Source organism: Vigna radiata, chromosome 1 (assembly GCF_000741045.1).
Source record: "Vigna radiata var. radiata cultivar VC1973A chromosome 1, Vradiata_ver6, whole genome shotgun sequence".
Classification (NCBI taxonomy): Eukaryota; Viridiplantae; Streptophyta; class Magnoliopsida; order Fabales; family Fabaceae; genus Vigna; species Vigna radiata.
The window spans coordinates 6,191,127-6,212,567 of record NC_028351.1 but is presented as its reverse complement, the minus strand read 5'-3'; the positions used below and the strand labels follow the sequence as shown (position 1 = coordinate 6,212,567).

Genomic DNA, 21,441 nt, shown 5'->3' with positions numbered 1-21,441 from the left:
ATATATATATATATATATATATATATATATATATAGATGTATATGTTATATAATAATATTTCTCATCTTAAGATCGTATGAAAAGTAGGATTGGACAAAACTAACTTATCTGTACTGTACTATAATTAACTGTATTATATCATACTAAAAAAACTTATCAACATTTACTAAAAGTTCACTTAACTATTTTATGGTTCGGTTTTTACAAACTGAACTTATAACAGTTTCAGTGAGAACTGTTTTTACTCTTTTAAAAAACAATGTAACTATAAAAATTATATTTATATTTAAAAATATTATAATTAAAAATATTTCTTAAGTAGTGGAAAATAACTACCTTTATTTTTATTTTTTATTTTAAAAAACAATTAATGAATAACTACCTTTTTTATTTTTTATTTAAATTAAATTTTAAAATTACTAAAGTATCCTTATATTTAAAGTATGTTTTTTTTAAATAGGAATGCTTTTGTAACTTAAAACTTGGTATACTTTTCTAAAATGTACCAACATTTTCTCTATCATCCTAGTGTTGCCCCAATTGAAAAAAAAAATTAGAAACCTTTTGTCATCAGAGATATTTTCTCTCTCATCTCAATATTTTCTCTGTCATCACTCTAACACTTTTTCTCTCATCTGAATCCAATTGAAGATGGTGGTGATAATTTGAATCAGATATATTTTTTAAAATTTGAAAAAGTTTACTCTTTTATAATCATTTTATATTTATTAATGGGTGTAAAATGAATATAAACTTTGTCATTTTATGTTACTCTTTTCAAATCTCAAAGGTAAAAAATTTTACTGTTTTTTAGCTTGCACAGTGGTTAAAGTTTATTTTAAACGCATGTAGAAGTTGATTCAGTGATAAAAAAGGGACATAAGGAAATTAAAGAAATAGGTATAACAAGGGTTAGGCAAGGGTTTCTGATTTTTTTTTTCAATTGGGACAATAGGGATGACAGAGAAAATGTTGGAGTGAGAGAGATGAAAAAGAAAGGGTTGAGAGGAATCAGGTGAGTAAGGGTTTGGGTTTTTTTTTTTTTTTAGTTTTGAGAATGAAAATTATTTAAATATCCTTGACCTTAAAACTTAGAATTCATGATAAATGAGTGTATTTTTGTCTACTATAATCTGGTACACATTGTTAAAACGTACCAACTGAAAAACAGGCGTACGCGTGTTAACAAACCCCGATATATATATATATATACATATATGTATATATATATATATATATATATATANATATNTATATANATATATATATATATATANANTATATATATATAGTGTTAGTATATGACGTTATTTTTTATATATTTTTATTATAAAATAAAATAAAATAAATAAATAAAAAATAAATTAATTTTCATACACATATAATAATAAAACAAATATAAATAAAATAGAAAACTATAATATCAAATAATTAAAAAATTTAATTTGTAAGATACTTACGAATAAAATAAAATAAATTTCAATTAAAAAGAACATATATTTTTATATTATTTAATTTAAAAAACTAGTATAATTCAGTTTAAAATTAGTACAATTCAGTTTAAAATTAGTATAGTTAGTAGTTCACTCCAGTTTATATTGTAATTTAGTACAATTTAGTACAGTTCGATAAAGTTTGGTAAAACAAAAAAACAGTTCAGTTTGTCAACAGTTCAGTTTAGACAAATTAGTTTTTAGTTCAGTACAAATTTTAATAGTACAGTTCACTTCTATTTGCTCATCCCTAGTTAGATTAATAAAAATATATGAGAAAATCATCATACGTAAAATGGAGATTTAAATAGTAAGATTTTATTATCTTACATTGTAATTAAATTATTAGAATTATTAAATAAAATCTTAAAGTTGTGTAAATTTTTTTTTTCTGTCACTACATTTTACACTTGTATGTTATTTTTTTTTCTTTAGAGATGAATGTATTGAGTTTGAATAAAACATAAATCTAATTAAAATTTAATACGATTAAAAATTTATCATATTCATTGATATTCAATATATGTTTTTTTGTTTTAGTGCAGAACACTTATTTTCTTTCCTTAGGAATTATTTTAATCAAAATAAAATTTAAATCTAATTAAAATTTGAAGAAGTGGTGTTGCACTTTTTACCTTTTTAATGAATTTTAACTAAAATAAAACTCAATTAAGATTAATGATAAATGAGATTTTAATTAAAACAAAATTTAAATCTAATTAAAAATAAAAGAAATTCTTTCTACCCTCTTAACTTTTTTTACTGAATTTCAACCAATTAAAATAAAATACTTTTTTATGTTACATCCTTAAAATTTTTGTGGTTAAGATTGTAAGAGATTTACAAAGTGATTAATTTTGTGAATTTAAGTTTGCTTATGTATTGATAAAGAATTAATTTTATTTCAATAATTTGTCGTGTTCATGGTATAAAATATAATTTACGTATTATAACCTCACGATTTAAAAACTCAATTAATTATTTTTATTATAATCAATGGAAAAAATTACATAACATTTTATCATAAATTTGATAACATATAAAAATGTTTATTCTATTTCTTTTTTATTTTGATCTTTGTTCTTTTTTATTCTCTTTTTTTTTTCCTTTGTTTTTGTTGTCAGATTAGTATAGAATGAAGTAAAACATATGAATAATATAATATGTAAAAATATAGATATTTTAAATTAAATGGGTTGTAATGCATATGCTCTATTATTCTCACTTCCCTTCTGATGGGCCCAATTTCTTACCAATGGGCCCAACTCATCTCAAAACCAAGACACCCAACCCATTTTGAAGGAAAATTTGTTGGATTAAATAAGTTTGTACTATTAAATTTATACACAAAGTTAAAATTGTTCTTTTTCTCAAATTTTAATATATTTTAATTGTTAAACTTTAAAAATAAATTAACGTAATATTTTTAATTCAATAATTTTAATTTTCTTCATATGTTAAACGATGATGTTAGTTTACATTTTAGCAGAAACATTACAAATAATATAAATTACTCAAAAACTAATCAAGTGAAAAAATTCTATCTATTCATTCTTTTTTCAAATTTCAAAATTATCAAAATCTGACAAAAAAACGGATTTTAATTTTACATTAAAATTCAACTACTAACAATATATTTAATCCAAAACTTTTATTACTGTAAAAAAATATTGTTGAATCTATAATTACTTAGGGGTAGTAAATGTAAGAGTCGAAACACCAATAAAAAATAAGGAACTATATTTTAAATTAAAGTTTTCTGTTTTATTTCTTTTGGATTCTTTTATAATTGGTTTCGTGGAATCCTACCCCAAACAATATATGGTATTTTTTTTTCTATAAATTTAGGGCAATGAAAAATATTTCTAATTTTTGAAATTTGAATTAAGGTTCGAAAACAGCATTAATACGTATTTTTTCTCTAAAAATCAAAATATGAAATGAACATAATGTTTACTATTAATTACACAACAACTTATTCAATTTTCTCTTATAATTGGGATTAGAATAATTAAATCAAAACCTTCATTAATTAAAAAGCTTCTGCATATGGTGCACATGTTACTGAAAGTATAAATATAACTAAAAACTTTGATTGTGGAAAGTGAGAAAGAAACTCCCTTTTGAGTTGATCTTAAGAATAGCATTTCAAGCACTGCACATGCTTGCTAGCTTTCTGTGCAGTGGTCAATGCAGTGAGAAGCAAGGAAAAATCATGTTCATCACATCACCATATCCTTTTTCAAATAGTCTTTTAGATGACACTTCAAAATTAAAATAAAGTGAAAATCAAATTCCCTAATTTATAAATTCAATGAACACATTTCAAATACATTTATCAATTCAAAAATCCAACTTTAAAACTGATGAGAATCCATGTGTAAGTTTGATAGAAATGAAAATGTTACAAGCTTAAATTCATTTTCTTTTGGATTTAAGTAATGTCAAATCTCTTATATAAATTTTATTCAAATTTAATTAGTTTTGTGAATCTTTTTCTTTTTTTTACTTTGAATTTTCTTGAAATAATCTATGAAAAACAAGATAAATGATATTTTGACTTTCACACAAGTTTTTTTTCGATACTATAACACAATTTTATATTCATTTGACACATATTACAGAAATAAAATGGTCGTAAAAATGTAAACTTTTATATTTTTTTAAAAAAAAGTAAAAAATAAGTAAATATACTGCCAAATTTGTTGGAATAAACTTAAATTTTAAGATTTTATTAATAATTTTGTTTAAATATTATTTTATTAGTTTTTTTGGTTTAGTAATATTTAGTTTGATTTTGACAGAGATAAAATAGGAATATATATAGTTATGATTTTCTGTTTATTTAGGTACAATATTATTTTATTATAGATTAAACATATTTTATTTTTAAGATAATTGATATTTTATTTTCAGTGTTTATTTTTATTTCCGTAATATTGTAAGTATCACAACTATTTAAAATCTTTCCATTATCAATTATACGGTAAATGAACGTAAAAAAATTGAGATGTGTAAAGAATATTTTTCTTTTTATATTCACTTGACACTAGTAGTAATGATAGAGTGACAACTTCATTTGACACATAGTACAAGAGTAAAATGGTTATAAAAAAGTAAATTTTTGTATTTTTTCAAGAAAGAAAAAGAGTAAAAAGCAAGAAAGAACAGTGTTAAATGATTGTAAAAAAATTATCTTTGTTTTGGGTACTTTTTACTCTTTCTTTTTTTCCTAAAAATACAAAAAAATACTCTTTTTTTTTTACTATTTTTCCTTTCTAATATGTAGAAGGAATGTAAAAGTTTGTGATTCTGTTTTTACTGCAAAAACAAACGTCTTATAATGATTTCCTGAGTTTTCGACACTTGGCACACTGTCATTTCTTCAGTGAGTGGCATCCTTTACAAATGTGTCTGTCCGTCACATGAGCCCTTTGCAGAGTTGCTTGTGCCGTTTATCTCAAACCAAATCTGAAAAATCTCAACCATTTATGAATTTTGGCAAATATGTGATTTTGTTTATATATAGAAATACAGTGAGACGCTACAAGAGTAAAAGCAACATTACCTTGTCCTTACCAAAGGAATTTTAGAAGATAATCCAAATCAGTAGTTCTAAGCTTCAATTTTTTGTTCAGTCAATTTTGAAATGGGTATAAAATAAAATCTGTAATGCAAGTACCACTGTAGTGTCAGTCATTACGATGCCTTTTAACATAAAAGCTCACAAAAGAGAAAAACAGAATGTCACGGGACTGAAACTGTTGTTTGTCATCTTCCACCATATGTTCTGTGCTTCCTAATCTGCTCTTTATTGAGTTTTGTTTCTTTCAACATGTCACAGCACACAAGCCTCCATTCGTGACATGATTCTTGTTTGTCACTTCCTTGATTCACGAAAATGAGGCATATAGTATACTCATATACACATTCACAAGTCTCATTCAGCATAAGGAGAAGATAAGGAACTCTTATATTTGACTTGGCATTGTTTTTGCTGCTTCAACTCTTGTTTGTTCTTCTGAATCAGCAGCAAGAGCATGGAGGTGAATTTCAACTTTCCTTGCCTTGAAAAACCAGAAGCTGATGCTGAAGTAGAAGAAGACATGCGCTTTCAAAATTCCTTTCAGGTTCATGCTTTTCTATATCTATCTGTATACATGCAAAAGTACTTATTGGGTGTATTCTTTCTGATGTTCTAGTATTCTGCAGTCTTTCAATGAAGTTCCATGTTTTGTTTATGGTGGTTGTAGGAGCTAAGAGAACTGCAGTCTCAGCTGCACCATGCTGCAGATTATTGTGAAACGACTTTCTTGAAAAGTGAAGCTAAGAGAGAGTTAGTTCTTCCATACTCTTATCTGAATGTTATTTTCTGCTTTTGGCTTTAGCCTTGTGCTTTTATGTTTCGCAGTTTGCTATGAGGTTCAAGATTCATTCTTCCTATGCTATGGTGGTCCATGTTTACATACCCTGTTAAAGTGGGTGAATGATACAATACACCTAACAAATTTTATAAGAAAAAACCTTAATATTATGTTAGAAAATAATTTTAAATTCATCTCAATCTTATAAAACTGGTTTATCTTTGCAATTACCTATGTATTATATTTTTATCATAGGGGTTTCCAACATATTCAGTTATACATCTTTTACATTGAGCTTTCTAATTTTGTAAGAGTTTGTTTGCTGGATGTGCTGACCCATGTGTGTTGGAATTTGTGTACATTGCAGTGTGATGGAAAACACAAAAGAATACATATGCAGGGCCATAGTCACTGTAGTTGATCATCTTGGAAACGTCTCAGCTAATCTTGAAGGCCTTATCTCTCAAACAAGTGCAATTTCTGAGGCTGAGTCACGAATTCAGTGCCTCAAACAAGTTAGTGTTGTGTTGCTACTTTGCACTTGCTCAAAATATACTTAATTAGAAGTCTTACATCGATTAAAAATAAAATTAATTTATATTATATAACTGGATTTAAAACCTCTTCTTACAAGCTCTGGTAGACTTAAAATCCATTTTTTAACAAAGTATGTTAGCTAAAAATTAGAATTTGCATAAAACAGAGAGCAATGATATTCACTAATCAGTTTGTAACATTAAACAACTTATATATGCTTCCTACTAGTTTGTCTGTTTTGCTGATTAATTAATGTTTATTTGAAAACAGTAACTCGTTATTCACAGAATATCTTACACGTTAGTGATGAAAACTGTATGATCACAAATATAATAATAGAGTAATAGTTACCATAGAAAAGTACAAAAGCCATAAAATAGATTCTACACTGCAGAAGAAAAAGACACAACTTTAACATATGTAGCAGATCCTTAACAGTTACTTGAATGATTCTTTCAGAGACTTTTCTCGTGTGAACAATATGCTGATAAGCTTGCGCTCACACAGATGAGATGGAGGGAGAAAGTGCCAAGATTCCATTCTCGTTATTTATCTTCACGTAAATATTTGATTTTGTTCTTTTGAAAGTGACAAAAGTGTTTCTAATCAATTACATTATACTGTCAGTCCATTATTACTTTTCCATTTATCTCATTTATTTGTGGTGTCTTTTTTACCTTTTTTCCATGATCAGCACCCATTCTTGAGAGATCAAGCAGTGAGAAATTAAGGTACTAATTCTCAATACCCTCATGAATCTGACAACAGTTATTGTCTGACCACATGTTCTCTCATTGTCAGAAGCAAGGAAGAGCATGACATTCTCATCACCATCATGATGAAAATGAACTATATATTACATTTCACTTTTGTCTTTAATATATTCTTATTTTATCCAGAGATTCTGAAACTGAAGATCCCACAAAAGTAGAAGACAAACACATACTAGAAAAGCAGGAGGAATTGCCACTTTTCTTGTACACCCAAAAGCCACATGCAGATAAGAATTTGAAGCCAACCAGTGTTACTACATTGAACACACATAACGATGTGACCATGGGTACAACATTATGTTCTTCTAATACCAAAAGTATAATATTTTGTTCTTCTACAAAGCTTTCTTTTTAGTTGCATCTCTGACATAATTTTCTTTCCATACTAACACTACAGTGGTACCTGTTCGGGATGGTTTGTCAGTCTTAACAAAAGTTTCAAATCCTACATTTCATTTTCAAGTGAGTTTGTTTCTGTACTCTAACCTGTTTAATGTTGCATAATAAATTGGTTTTTATGAGTCATAGATTTGTAATTGTGAAAGGCTTTTATTTTCTTTTGCAGGGTTCCCCGAAGGTTACACGCCATAGAAGATCCTTGCATGGCAGTGACATCTTATGGCTCATTCGGCGTACTAAACGGATCCATTGAAAAACTATATTGATTGTAATGGAAATGCTACTAGCCTTAAGAACTCATGGAAGTTGTATGATTCTGGAACCAAACATTATTTGCAAATATTTGTATGTTGAGGCACTTAGAAAGTAGTTACTTTTACAATTCTGATAGCAAATATCGTCATGGTTATAATGATTTAGTTTTAGGTTTTAGCACAAGTGAATGATCATACATTTTGAACTTGTACTTCTGAACATGACAAGGCTTCAGGTGCCAACGAACTGCAGATTGGGTTCCAACTAAGGGTGAATATTTCTACAGTGATTTTACCAGGACTATCAATCTTCCACTATTTTGAAGTAAAGATATAAATAAGTTACAACCAGTCCAGTAATTACACAACCTAAGTCTGAATGACATAATGTACAAACGGGTTATAATAAGAAGCATAAGTAAGATCATACTTCTGCATAACCAAAGCCTAGATGAGAGTGTTTACGCAGTAGCTTCTCTTTTCATGGGTTCCAATATTTCTAATATTTCTTCTCTCTTCCCCATTCCAATTTATCATTGATATTAATGTCGAGCTATGGGAGCTTTTAAAGCATTCAAATACTCAAGCTTGTCCAAATAAGAAGATTTCTGAGCACAATCAGGAGATTTAGTTGCACTCTTTTCATCATTTTCGTCCACGAAATCCTCTAAATCTCCAGTGACGTTACTGTTCTTTGCGTCCAACTCCTCCTTGATTGAAGTCCAACCCATGAAATCTGAGAGAGTCATTGAAGGTGGTGTATCTGAAGAGTGAATGTTGGAATCTGCATCCTCAGAGTTTGGGGAAGTCCTCCCAGATAGTGGTAAAGAATCCACTGAAACCCTTCTGCTGCTCACTGCCAATGAAGGGTTCTTTGCCACTGAATCAGTATACAAGACATCCTCAATCCTTGACAAAACTGTGTAAGCCAGGCTTTCTATTACTCTTGAGTAGCTCTCTAGGATGGCTTGTCCCACATCCTGTGTTCATTTTGAAAGCATTAAAAATTTGTCAGTGACCATCTAGACATAATACTATAACATGAACAAACTAGTTGCAGTGTTGTTTTCACCTTGTTGTATTGTATTTTGCTAATGTCAAGTGAAGATTGTGGAAGCCCTGGGAACTGATGTTTGAGCATCAGCAATATTGTCTCAGCTCTCTCCTCAAAGAGTTCTCTCTTCTCTATGCTCACTGCTGAACCCCAGGAAGACTTATTATCCTTATTGGTCATCTTCCTTTTCCATATCACAATGGAAGCTTCCATCCTATTCTTGAGGTCAAGCACTTTATGTTCTGTGGACATGTCCATTGTTGAGAGAAATTGCCCAGGATCAAAGTATTCCACTGTAATGCTCTTGTAGATTGACTCACCAAGGCTTTCTCTACCATTCTGACAAAGACAAGAAGGAGAAGATTGACCCAAGTTCCAAGCTTTGAGTGCTAATGAAATTATTAAGCCAGTTGGAGATTCGTTTGGTTTAATTTTATTACCTTGGGGAGAGATTCAATATAGTTTTCAGGGATCGCCATTTCTGATAGTATTTGAGCATTTATTGCCATGGCTGCTTTAAGCACTTGGTTAACATTGTCCTTCTGGAACTGTAGCCATTTTACGGCCCCATCAGACAGCCCTGTTGGGTGAACTTTAACTGTTGGTAGCCACCATTTGTCGCTCTTCCTGCTGTTAGAGATACCATCAGGATCCTCGTCATTTTTAGAGACATACCAGAACTCATTTTGATCTCTGAAGTTTTGTAAGGTGTCCTGTTTCATCTCTATCTAGTTAGTCCAAAGTGGGTGAAGTGAAGCCATTTGAACAAAGTGATTCAGATAAGATTTAACAACTTACAATGAGCATTGCATCAAGCTTGCGCAAGGCGGGGATGTTCATGAGCAGATCAGTTCGTTGTCTAGTAGTCATGATCTGCACAATGTCAGAACATATTGCTTTGAATGATAAAATTGAAACCAATATAGTTAGTAATATATTAGTCTTGAATTTGTAGGGGTAAGAGAAGTGGACAACACAATAAGGCTGCGTACCTCCATGCTTGATCCATCCTTAGCTATTTGTTGTGATGGAGCAAATTCAACAATATGATCAGTGACAGATAGGAGCCACTCAATTTCTTTTCTCCACCTGGCCTTTCTATCTGAGGCCATTGGCTCCAGCTTTGATATTTCTCCAAAAACAGATGCTGCATTGCATCAGAAAGAAGCAAATTTCATTGAGACTTGAGAGAACAAATTTCAGTCAGTCACACTCTAAATATTCAAGTGTTTGAACTAGAATTGAGATGACTACAGTATCTATTTGTTATACATGATTTAAATCACACTTCATCTTCTGGAAACCATTTCAATCCCCTTACAAGGTAGTAGGAACAATAAAATAGTCAATTGGCACACATTAATTTGAGGAATTTGGATTCTCTACTGGGTTTTCTGTACTGTTTCTCTGTTGTGCCTTAAAAATACATTGATGGACAATGATTTGAATGTTTTAAAATATACTAAAAGGATTTTTAAAGTACAAATATCAGTGTATTGGTAATGTTCAGCAGAGGACATCATCAAAAAACCCCAATAGAGAATCTAGACTCTTAATTTGAGGTAAAAAAGGCATATACCAGCCAGGTTTGTTATGGCATTTGATAGAGCCAAGGCTGAAGAAACACCATTCCCTGCACCTGACATGTCTTCTCCTAAAAGTAACTTAGCAAACCTTTCCTTCATCAAGTCAGTGTCTGAAATAAAAGCACAAAAAGTCTGTTTAGAAATTCATGCTTAGTGTTCTTGATCTTCTTATAACTACTAACAAACACTTTATGATTTCATTTCTTCACTTTGAGAGTGATCAGATTAATTTAACTGCTATTTGAAATCCAGCCACAATCTTAACTTGAATTAAAGTTGGAAGATCAAATATACCAGTTGGTTTCTTTGGAGGCATTCTAGGTACTTCAACTCCCAAGCTTGGTGCTGGACTGTGATCGCTATATGGGAAATGAAAATCCATGGAGTGATTAAATGAGCTCCTAGAATCAAGGCTTTTTGAGTATATCCTATCACTTTCACCTGCATCGTCATGATCCTTATCAACTAAACCATGACTATGCTTCCCTGACTCAAACATCCTTCTGAAATGAAAAGATTTGGACTTCTGCATGCCACTATGGTGATGATGAAAAGTTCGAACCATTGTTGATCGGACCTTCTTTGAGTGTCAAGCTGTTACCTTTGTTTTTGTAAAAAAAACAAAGGAACAAGTAATTGGAGGGCGAAATGTTGTTGGCCCTGAAGTTAAGTTTGATGTGTTCCCTCTTCTTGATGTTTTATTCCCTTTAGAGTACTGTTTGATCAACGAGAGAAACAAGAACCCCTTCTATAAAAGAGTATGTCAAAGGATGTCAGCAAAGAAACTTAAGAGAAAATGAAAAACTTGACGTTGTTTCATAGAATTGTGGTGTTTATGTTTGAAGCAGAAAATAACATGGCTAGTTTGAGGACAAGGTAAATAGAAAAAATGGCAGGGCAGTAATCTGTTGAGGTTGTTTCTGAATGAATGGATGAGAAGTTCATACTTTCCATTGATTTCCATAAATGGCAAGCAAAACCATTAATCTAAATATAGCTGTTTATTGATGCCAAAAATGCAAAACAAATTGAAGGAAAAGCAGTTGAACGAGAGAATGAATGAAGAAAATGGCATTTTGACAAACACATTCAATGGTTGTCATGTTTTCTGTTAATTTGAAAAGAAATTTGGATTAATTTAAGGAAAGCAACAGAATGAGATGACTATAATTAGAACACAACAAACTTAGCTAGTGTGCAAATCATATGTGACTTCATTATTTTTCTCTTTGTTCATCAAAATTATTTTTTTCAACAATTTCTATATAAAAGAGAGATAATAGCATAGCAAGATGGAATTATAATATGAAACTAAGAGTTTAAATACTTATGTAATTAAAACGTGACTTCTCATTACAATTATTCCCTCGTATTTTTGAATTGTATATTAATATTTTCTTATAATAATTAAGTTGTATAAAATATATTCTTATAAAACAATACCATCTCATTATTTTATAATATAAAAAAAAATATAAAATAAATCATAATTTTATAGACTTTTGATATTATAAATCATATATAGATATTACATTTGATATTTTCTATATAAAAACTAAAAAAATATCATTGGTGGTGAATTCCAGATCAATCTACTTTCAACCAAACTCAAACACATTTAACACATAGATTAACTGAGTCCGATTTAATTCAATATTCATCTAAAGATTTAAAATAAAATTTTCTCAATTCAATTCAACTCAAAATTATGATGACTTCGATTGACTTATATTTATAATTCATTTTCACATCTCTAAACGAGAAAAGGAAAAAAAAATCAATAGAAAGTAAATAAGAAGAAATGAACATGTATACTCTCTCATCATTCATGGTATTATAATTAGAAGAAAATACTAACAACAAAGTAAAATTTACCACAATAATCACAAACTATATTAATGTGCATTCTTAGCATCTATTTGTTACAAAATTAGAGAAAAATCTTCAAAGGAATAACTATTCTAATAAAACTAAAAATTAAAGTAATGTTTCATGAATTTATACAATTTCTCTATACTTTTTATCAATAATATCATGCAAGTAAATTCATCGACATTTATGCATAGTGAGAGATTGAGAAAGAAAACAAAAAAAAAAATATTATTAGATTTAATGTCGCCTTTATTTCTGTGCATAACTTACTTTGATAGAATTATATTTTGCAATATAAAAAATTCACACGTGGGCCTCCTCCTAACATTGTGTTTAGGCCCATCTTGAAAAAAATATAAAAAAAAAGTACAGTAATTTGAAATATGAACTCCAACATGAAATTTTATAATAACACAGGACAGAATAAGATGTACTATATTTTTCTGCATTCAAAAAATATCATATATATACTAGTAAAAAATAATGAATTTTTATGATAATTATTTAAATTTAATTTTAAAATGAAACTCCTCAACCTTTAACCAACACTGTTTTGTCCCCTCCATGATCCTTCTAACCCAGAATTAAGGAGGAAATGAAGAACTTGGAAAGCAACCATTGAATAATTCCACAATAGTTTATGCAGAAAAGTTGTTCTAAGCTTTTAAACNTATCATTTGGTCAACCTTTTGAAGATCTAGAACAAAAAATTGACAAGAAAAAGCCACAACAAAAACATAAAATAACAATCATTATTGACAAAGAGAGATCAACCACCACCTTGTTTAGCTTTATCATGGTGAGATAAGTAATAGTCTCTAACTATCATTATCTTACAAAGATTATTTTACAGTGTTAAATCATTTCCTGTACTTGAGTCACATGCTGCATCATAAACCAGTTTAACTATGCAATTATTGAACAATTAGTCTCGTATATATACATTATATGTATAATAACATAGCCATACAAGTACATAAAAACAAAGAAAGACTACAAAAACATCAAATCGATGAGCACTGAGAGAAGAAGGTAGATAACAAGATGTCTCATTCCAACACTCATCATGGGTCACAAAAATACAAGCAGCACCAGCANCTGGCTTTTTATTGTTTTCTTTTGTACCAGTGGGACCTTGTGTGTGAGAATCTGTGTTCAACATCATTCAAATCCAGATAAGGATTTTCCAACATTGTGATACATTCTTTTTCCCAAACACTTTTTATTTCACTTTTTCTTTTCCAAATATAAAAAGTTTCACATAATTAATTACTATTATTCAGGTAAAAAATTATCTCAGTCATTTTTATCAGTATAAACATTTCACATAAATGCAGATAACAGAAGTTTATGTATAAACTCTTTTTTCACTGTTAAAACAGAACAAAATTTGTAATAACTCTTGTTTGTCCTTTTGATTATGTGCATTTGCTGGCTTGCCACCTATACTTTGTCTAAGTTTAAATTCAAATTTTGCAGATGGTGTCTCCATGGAGATTTTCAAGGTTTATTTTTTTCCTATAGATGTGAAAGAAACTTTGGAAAAACAAAACCCAGTTGCTTTGTTTACCTTTCAATTATTTAAGGCAAAGGTTGAGTGATATATGAGAAGGGAAACCAAAAGGGTTGGTANCTAATTTAGCTTTTGTGATTTTTGACCCTTCTGTTATATATTCTACAAACTAGTCTTCTTTTGTCTTGAATGTCTCAGTGAGATACGTATTTGCTAAAATTCATGATATCATGTTGGTCACATACAAAGTTTGAAATTGAAGATAGTTTCCTCTTTGATTCATGATTTCACTCCATTTGCTTAGCCACCAGAAATGGACAGAACATGAAAATTTTGAATTAGATGATGGGGAATTGATAGGGGAAAGTTAACAGTGTAAAGCAGAAAAAAAAGTTGTATTTAGTAGGGAAAAGGCTACACTGATTTTAGGGTTGAAGACCATATAATTGAGGAATGGGCCAAGCTTACACGTCAATTTTTGTTTTCCTTGTTTGTCTAAATCCAATTCAGTTTCAATTGCACACACCTTTTCCCCATCTTTGCAATTTTTGATTTTGTAAAACCATGTTCCTTCATGAGGCGGGAAGTGCAAAACTTTCTTTCAATAATATTGCTGTCTTGGAATAGCAGTGAAGTTTTGATATTTGATTCAACAGTTTCTGTCTTCTTCTTTTTTCTTTCCTTTTTTACTTTGATGCTTGAATAAGCATCAATTAATTGATTTGGTATGCACACATATTGAATTACAACTACCATAATTTTGTGCTGCTAAGTTATAGAGAAGCATTGAAGTCTAAGTTGCATTGCACCCTTTTTAAAATAACAGACTCTGACTTCAATTCAAATTTGTAACCAAACAAGGAAAAAAAGGTGGTGAGGGTTGAGTTACATTTATTATAGGGGCCAAATGTGAAATGCAACAAGAGTCCTGTGACTTAATTTAAAAAAAGTGCTTTCAGTAACTTGTTTGAGCGTTCAGGGTACCAACTGACAGGTGTAAAATGCAGATGAAGTTCAGTTCAACAGTGAAAACTTGGAATTCATTGAAGACAGAGAGACTAGTTTGGGAAACAAAAATCGGTGCTGATTAAAGTTATTTTCTGTAATCAAAGTTTAAGAAATAGCTTCAAAATCATGTTATGTTATACCAAAAGCTCATTTTGATTTGTTTAAGTAGTCTCATTCAGTGATAAAGTTACACATAAATTTTGAAGATTAAACAAGTATTATTAGATAGTGTTGTTTTCTTTTGATAATAAGACATTTTAGACGGCAATTTTGGTGTGGAATGTTGCCAATTGTTATTTATGCAGTTTTTGGTTGATTGAGTTTAGGTACTTATCAATGCTTATTATTTAATGCATGCTCTGCAAAATTCATGACTGAAGTTAATACATTAATCTTATAGGTCTGAATTAATATTGTTCAAAGCTACTTACTGTACTTGAGAACATGAAATGAGGAATTTTTTTTCACAGATATAGGTGGGGTTTTATGTTTTTCAACTAATGCAATACTAAGTAACCCTTTGGCTTTAAATGAATATTATTATTATTATTATGATTATTATTATGATGATGAAAGGTACAATACAATACAAAGGTTCATATGAGGTGTGTGTGAACAATGAATGGATTGATTTTCTTTCTGTTCAGTGAACCAAATGCACCCATCAAACACTTTTCCAACAAAAACAGATCTTTTCACAATTTTTCAGATTTTTTTCTCTTTCCTAATTTTTTTTCAAAGAAATAAATAAAGAAAAAAGAAAAGCTCTGGGAAAGTAAATACTGCAATAAAGTATCAAAAACTAACTGCAGATTTACCAATGGGAAAGTGGTATGCTTGGGAAAGATATATTAAGTAGAAATTTTTGTTATGAACATTAAATATTGAGAATTTGGTTTGAAGATCGAGTAATATGCCGGCAAATTTAGACTTTAGTTGGAGTGTAGGGACAAGTGGATCTTCAGTAATTAATAATTCATTCTAAGCAAACATTTGACTTTAAATGCTTTTATTATTCTATCTTTTAATTTGTTTATTCATTACACACTAATTGTCTTTACCACACTCAAATCCTTGTAATTAAATTACTAATAAAAAATACTATAATGAAGAAGGACTTTTTTCAAGGGATGCAAAGGGACTAAAACTTGATCAAACAGGGTTAATTATCACCTAACTGGATCAGACACCATGTTTCTGCAAGAAAATCAGCAACCTGTTTCCTTCTCTAAAGACATTTTATAATTTTTTAGCACCTGTTGGAGGACTTGAGTTATTTTCAAATTTTAATATTGGAACAACAAATAAGTTTAAACTGTGTTTCAAATTTATGATTTTCTGTGTACGTAAAGAAGTAGCATTTCTTAAAAGAAGTTAACTTTTTAAAGAAACTTTAGTATTTCGAGAGATTGACATTAACATCTTATTAAAGGGTGTTCTAAGTTCAGAAAAAATGAATTTACTATAACATTACATTAACTGATTTATTAGGTTGTGATGCAGTGCTCAGTTCCTAGTTTTTTTTTTATTGTCAGTTTGCTTCAATTATCTGCACCTGCACTGTTTTAAGGCACTTTTGTTTCAAGCTATGTGACAAAACATAATAATAAAACCTTCAATATAATAAAGAAAATATTAAACATAAGATCATATGGTGGCATAGCTAGATATTATATTATATATGCAATGATTTACGTATGACAGCAAATAACGAATTTAACCTTAATAATATTGTCCTTGCTGACCAATCTCAATCTTCATAACAGTAGAGTGCCGTAAAGACCAGGTTTCCAACTACAACTACACTATTTATTATATAGTTTAACTGATATCATTATACAGGTTTAACTTTTTTCTGATATGGATGATTTATTACACAGTACATTTTCTGATATTGTTTGTATAATTTTTAACTTTAATTTTTGTAAAGTTAATGAATTTATAATATTTAAGTATGAGGGTGTGTGGAATTATTTTACTTTACCATGACATTAACTTGTGTTCTCAATAGGTTATTGATTTTCAAAAGTGTCTCATGAAAACAACCTTTTTAAGGTAATGTGTTTTAAAAAATAATAATGACATGATAACTTTAGAAGAAAAGAAGTACCAAAATTTTTGTTTTGATCAACTGGTTTGCGTGGAGCCATTTTTCCACTCTGACTGTCTGACCCGTGTGCTTTTGAAACAGGTTTTGCTTTGCTTCTTTGGCACTCTGCAACTATTATGTACCACCAAAGCCATTTGCTGCCATTTTTCACATCCATGATCTTTCAGTGATTTTCTTGTCTCCAAACAAATACCTTTGAACAATACTAAGAAAAACACTCACTGTGTTGTATTTTTTGGAAGCTCAATGTTGTTTGTTGTATCTACCCTTCATCCAAAAACAAAGTCAATGCAACCATTTGACTGTTTTGTTCTTCCCATGTGGATCTGAGTCTCTTGCTTGCACCTCGCTCCCTTGGACGAAGCTTCCCTAAGCCTTCCTGGCTCCTCCTCACCATAAATGCAACTTTTTTTTCTTATCTGTTTTTCATGAATTTCTCATCTGGGTTTCGGATTGGTGCTGCTGATTGTGATGAACAGTGAAACAAAATCAAGGGTAAGTTGTAAGTGTTGCATGAAACCGTGAACTCTTACTTCTTTTTGGATTAAACGGTTGGCGTTTTAGCTTCTTTGCTGTGAGTTTCTGAGAATGTTGAATGTTTGGTTCAATCATCAACTCTGAGGAGAAACAAAAGAAAAGTGTCAATTTTTTTATATTAATCTGGGAAAGAAAAAGTGGAGTTTGAATTACAAAAATGTCTTAGCTTGCCGATATTCGTGAATATTACGATGATGTGTGATTAAAGTTTGAGTTTTTGGAATCATTTTCAAGTTGGGTCCTTTCTGATTTCAGTGGAGAATTTCTTACAGATCTCCGACTCTCTTTCTGTGCTTGGTTCAAGAGTCCAATTGGAAACATGTGCAAATAGTTTAATTTTGACAGTTCAAGCTAATGATCGAGACTTTTTTTCTTTTGTTTGTTTCTATGTTGATCTACCTCCTCTTTTTTGCTAGAATTGTTGTGTTGATGACGACTAATTAATTAATTGCACATGTTTCAGTTAGACAAAAAACAAGCCTCGTTTTTGTCTCATGTAGACAAACTGAGATCCAAGAAGACAAGACCATGTAAGTATTCTGAGATTTTAATAACAATTGTTGTTTGTTTTGGTTGTTAAAATATTACTAGACTTCCAGTTTGTTGATGAAATTTCTGTGACAGAATATCCCCCTCAAGACTCAGTCATGTATAAACCATTCATGACATGTGATGATCCAAAAGGGGTAGTTGAGTGTGGGGCTATAAGAAAATACAGGACCAGTTCTCAGAAAATGAAGGACAAGACAAAAACTAGGAGGCCGGCTGAGACATCATTGGCTAACAAACAAGACAAAGAGGAGAAGGTTTCAAAAGGATCCGCTGAGAGGTCTTTTGATCCATCATCCTTGCAGCTCATGGAGGTTTCTAGAGGGGCTCAAAGGTTGAACAACATGATTGATTCATGGTCTAGGGGTCTTATGTATGATGGAAGTTCTGAAGATATAGCAAAAGATTTGCTAAAAGGGGCTCTTGACCTGCAAGAATCTCTACTGATGCTTCGCAAGGTGCAAGAAGCTTCACAACACATGGCTACCCTGAAGAGAAGACAAAATGGGAAACCTGAAAGCAGCAGATTTGATGCAATGCCGGTTGATGGAACTGCACATTGTGATCACTTTGGTGAACAAAGTTATCCAATGGGGTTCCGAAGACGTTGGCCTTCAGCTGATGGTTCTTCAAGTAGCTGCACCGAGGAGCTTAAGAAAGTGATTAAGGAGAGCCTGGTTAGTCAAAATTTGTTCAAAACCACTGAAGGGTTGGATTCATCATCCACATTCCACTCAACAAACTCAAGCCAATCTTCTGGTGCTTGGAATGATAAGCTTTCTGATTCTTCTTTCTCACCAACAACTTCAAGGAGGGAAAGACGATCCAATCTGGTTGCCAAGCTGATGGGTTTAGAAGAAGCCCCTTCAAGATCATTCCCAGCTATTATACAGAAACAGCTGGCGAGTCCAAAGATTCTGAATCAGAAGAGACATGTATTTGACATAGATATGCCTAAGGTGAGAAAAAATGTTGAGAATGTTAGTCTAGAACGTAAGATGACTTTGAAGGAAATTCTTGAGACTACTCATTTCAATGGACTTTTGAAGAAGAGTCCTGTCAGAGAGCATAATGTTTATGTCCATCCTTCCTTTGATGCACACTACAAACATGGTGATTTACCTCCTATTGTACTTATGAAACCTCGATGTAGTCCATATCAGGAATGTGTGAACAGTTATGACCATGTTGTTCCTCCAGAAAAGTTATCCCTCAGAAATCTAAAAGCAAAAGCTGCCCCTTCCAAAGTGTTCCAACACAAGGAAGACTCAACCACCAACGTGGGGAGAAAAATGGAAGAACATTTATCCAAAAGGCTTACCAAAGAGGAAAGAACTAAGCTCGTCAGAGAGGTTGTGGAGTTGAAGGAGAAAGAAATCAAGCCTATTGAAAATGAGAAGGCTCCAGGAGGTAAGGTAAGACTGCCTAGTCATTTCAGTCACAAATCACATGTAAATGAAACTGCTGATAGAAAAGCTAAGGTAAAGACCATTGCCACTAGTAGAAAGCTTTCAGAAAAGGAGGTTTCAAAACCCAAACATCAACAACAAAATCTTATACCAGTAGTTGAGGTTTCGAAACCCAAAGTTGTGACAAAATCCCAAGAAGATCAAGGAGAAATAAGCTCTACAAGTACCAAGATTAGGAAGCCACAGAGTGGCTCCCGAAGTGAAAAGAATGAGACTCCCAGCAGAAAGAGCACTGTTTCAAATTCAAATACCATATCAAAACCAAAGAGCCAAAAGATTACTTATTCCAAGGAACAGAATAAGAAACAGATGAAGAAGCAAAAGCCTGCTGTTGCTGAGCCTGAAGCAGCTAAACCAGTCGTAAGTTTACTTTTGCTCTCATCTTTTTGTCTCTCGCGAATCTAACAGTATTGTGTATCATCTCTTGGAAATATGAGTATGGGATAGAAATCCATTAATGAAGCAAGTCCTTCAATCTGAATTCTAATTCGTTGTTTTTCTGAATAGGATCAACAGTTAGGCCAAGAAGAAGCAATGAGTGTTGCTGTTTCTCATAAAGATGATTGCCCTGAGATTAGAATAATAACTACAATAGCAGATGATCTTGCGATGGAGCATGAAGAAGTATATGCATCTGCAAGTAAGATTAGAGGTAAATTTCTCTCAAGTTATCTTCACTGGTGCCACATTTTAGCAATTACATGTGAGAGGTTATGCATGTAATATTCTTGAAAAAGTTTGGATAGCTGCCATACAAAGATAAAATAGCCATTGCACTGATAGTGAATCATGAATTGTCAAGTGTAGTGAGTTCATGACTTTTACAATAAATACCTTAAAAGATGGTAGCAGTTTCATCCCCTCACTTTCTTAAAACTATAAACAAACATATTAACTTTAGATCCACCAGTTATTTTTATTGACAGTGCATAGAAATTAAACTCCTATAAACCATAGGTTTCTTCATGAGTTTTGACATAATTTTTCTTTTATTACAGAAGTTTCTGAGCAAAACCAGAGTTCTTCTAGTGATGATTACTTTATGCTCAAGTCTGAACATGAAAATGATATCATTCTTGCTGAGAAAGCTCATGACAGCATCAATATCAGTGAAACAGATTACAAGGCTGACAAAGAGAACTCCGAGCTTAAATATTTGCTTCTGACAAGTCAATCATTTATTGAGCATGCAGAGAAGTTCCTCAATCTTGATGTTGACTGTCCCAAGCTCCTACCAAAAAGTGAAACTAAGCGAATATCCAATCTCTTACTCTTTTTGGACTGTGCAAATGAAGTCACTGAGCGTAAAAGCTTGCAGGGATCACAAGCAGTTAACCCTTTATTGCTAACTTGTGCGGGGAATCCAAGATTGCACATTTCTTTAGGGAGGTTGGTTGATGAAGTGTGTAGTGCCATTGAGAATCTAACATCTTACAGTGAAAAAGTGGCTTCAGATAATATATATGCAATGATGGAGAGAGATATAAAAGGAAACAATGGACTGATGAATGGAATATGGAACTGGGGTTGGAGGCATGGATTTTCTGCAGATGAAGCTGAGCAAGTTGTGAATGAAGTAGAGAACCTAGTTTTAGGTGGATTGATTGAAGAGATAATTGTAAATTTATGATTACATATATTTTGAGACCATGTATACAGCCTTTAGATATCAGCATCTTCAACTTGTATATAAAGGACTCATTGAATTGATACAAGAAAGAAGAGTTGAACACCTTGGCTGCAGAAAGTTGCATAATTTTGCTATGAATAACCTTTTCTTTTAGTATAGTATAATGATACTCCTGCCATTGGATTATTCTCTAATGTGTTCTTTGACCTTCCATGCTAATATCAAGCTATTGGAAAATGTGGAAAAGAAATGGAATTGTAGACACCAAACTACACCACATTATTGTTTAGAC

At 31.1% G+C, this 21,441-nt stretch overlaps 4 protein-coding genes across 6 annotated transcripts in view; 3 read left to right on the top strand and 1 right to left on the bottom strand.

The window, feature by feature from the left end:
* Positions 1-233, top strand: part of LOC106756303 (bark storage protein B) — a gene marked incomplete at its 5' end in the record, with an annotated part of 1,297 nt that extends 1,064 nt beyond the window's left edge. The window contains one exon of the mRNA XM_014638682.2: positions 225-233. Within this exon, the coding sequence (XP_014494168.2) occupies positions 225-233 (9 nt within the window). The remainder of the gene's footprint in view (positions 1-224) is intronic.
* Positions 234-5,183: 4,950 nt separating this feature from the next.
* Positions 5,184-7,949, top strand: LOC106769556 (protein ABIL1). The gene is made up of 8 exons (XM_014655225.2): positions 5,184-5,624; positions 5,748-5,830; positions 6,226-6,373; positions 6,855-6,954; positions 7,090-7,126; positions 7,295-7,455; positions 7,566-7,630; positions 7,734-7,949. The coding sequence occupies exons 1-8, from the start codon at positions 5,535-5,537 to the stop codon at positions 7,818-7,820; spliced, it is 771 nt and encodes a 256-aa protein (XP_014510711.1). The 5' UTR covers positions 5,184-5,534; the 3' UTR covers positions 7,821-7,949.
* Positions 7,950-8,182: 233 nt separating this feature from the next.
* LOC106769532 (rho guanine nucleotide exchange factor 8) lies at positions 8,183-11,529 on the bottom strand. The gene is made up of 7 exons (XM_014655195.2): positions 10,756-11,529; positions 10,455-10,571; positions 9,868-10,022; positions 9,674-9,748; positions 9,316-9,588; positions 8,894-9,214; positions 8,183-8,801 (listed from the first exon to the last, which is right to left on the bottom strand). Exons 1-7 carry the CDS (start codon positions 11,024-11,026, stop codon positions 8,364-8,366), a joined length of 1,650 nt encoding a protein of 549 aa, XP_014510681.1. The 5' UTR covers positions 11,027-11,529; the 3' UTR covers positions 8,183-8,363.
* A 5,430-nt stretch (positions 11,530-16,959) lies between these two features.
* LOC106769511 lies at positions 16,960-21,302 on the top strand. 3 transcript variants are annotated; one of them, XM_014655174.2, is made up of 5 exons: positions 16,960-17,459; positions 17,965-18,031; positions 18,126-19,879; positions 20,027-20,171; positions 20,521-21,302. In XM_014655174.2, the coding sequence occupies exons 3-5, from the start codon at positions 18,149-18,151 to the stop codon at positions 21,147-21,149; spliced, it is 2,505 nt and encodes an 834-aa protein (XP_014510660.1). In that variant the 5' UTR covers positions 16,960-17,459; positions 17,965-18,031; positions 18,126-18,148; the 3' UTR covers positions 21,150-21,302. The 3 variants fall into 3 exon arrangements, with proteins under 3 accessions (XP_014510660.1, XP_014510643.1, XP_014510651.1); XM_014655157.2 differs by having other exon boundaries at positions 16,962-17,459; positions 20,518-21,302; XM_014655165.2 differs by having other exon boundaries at positions 16,962-17,466; positions 20,518-21,302.
* The last annotated feature ends 139 nt before the right edge of the window (positions 21,303-21,441 follow it).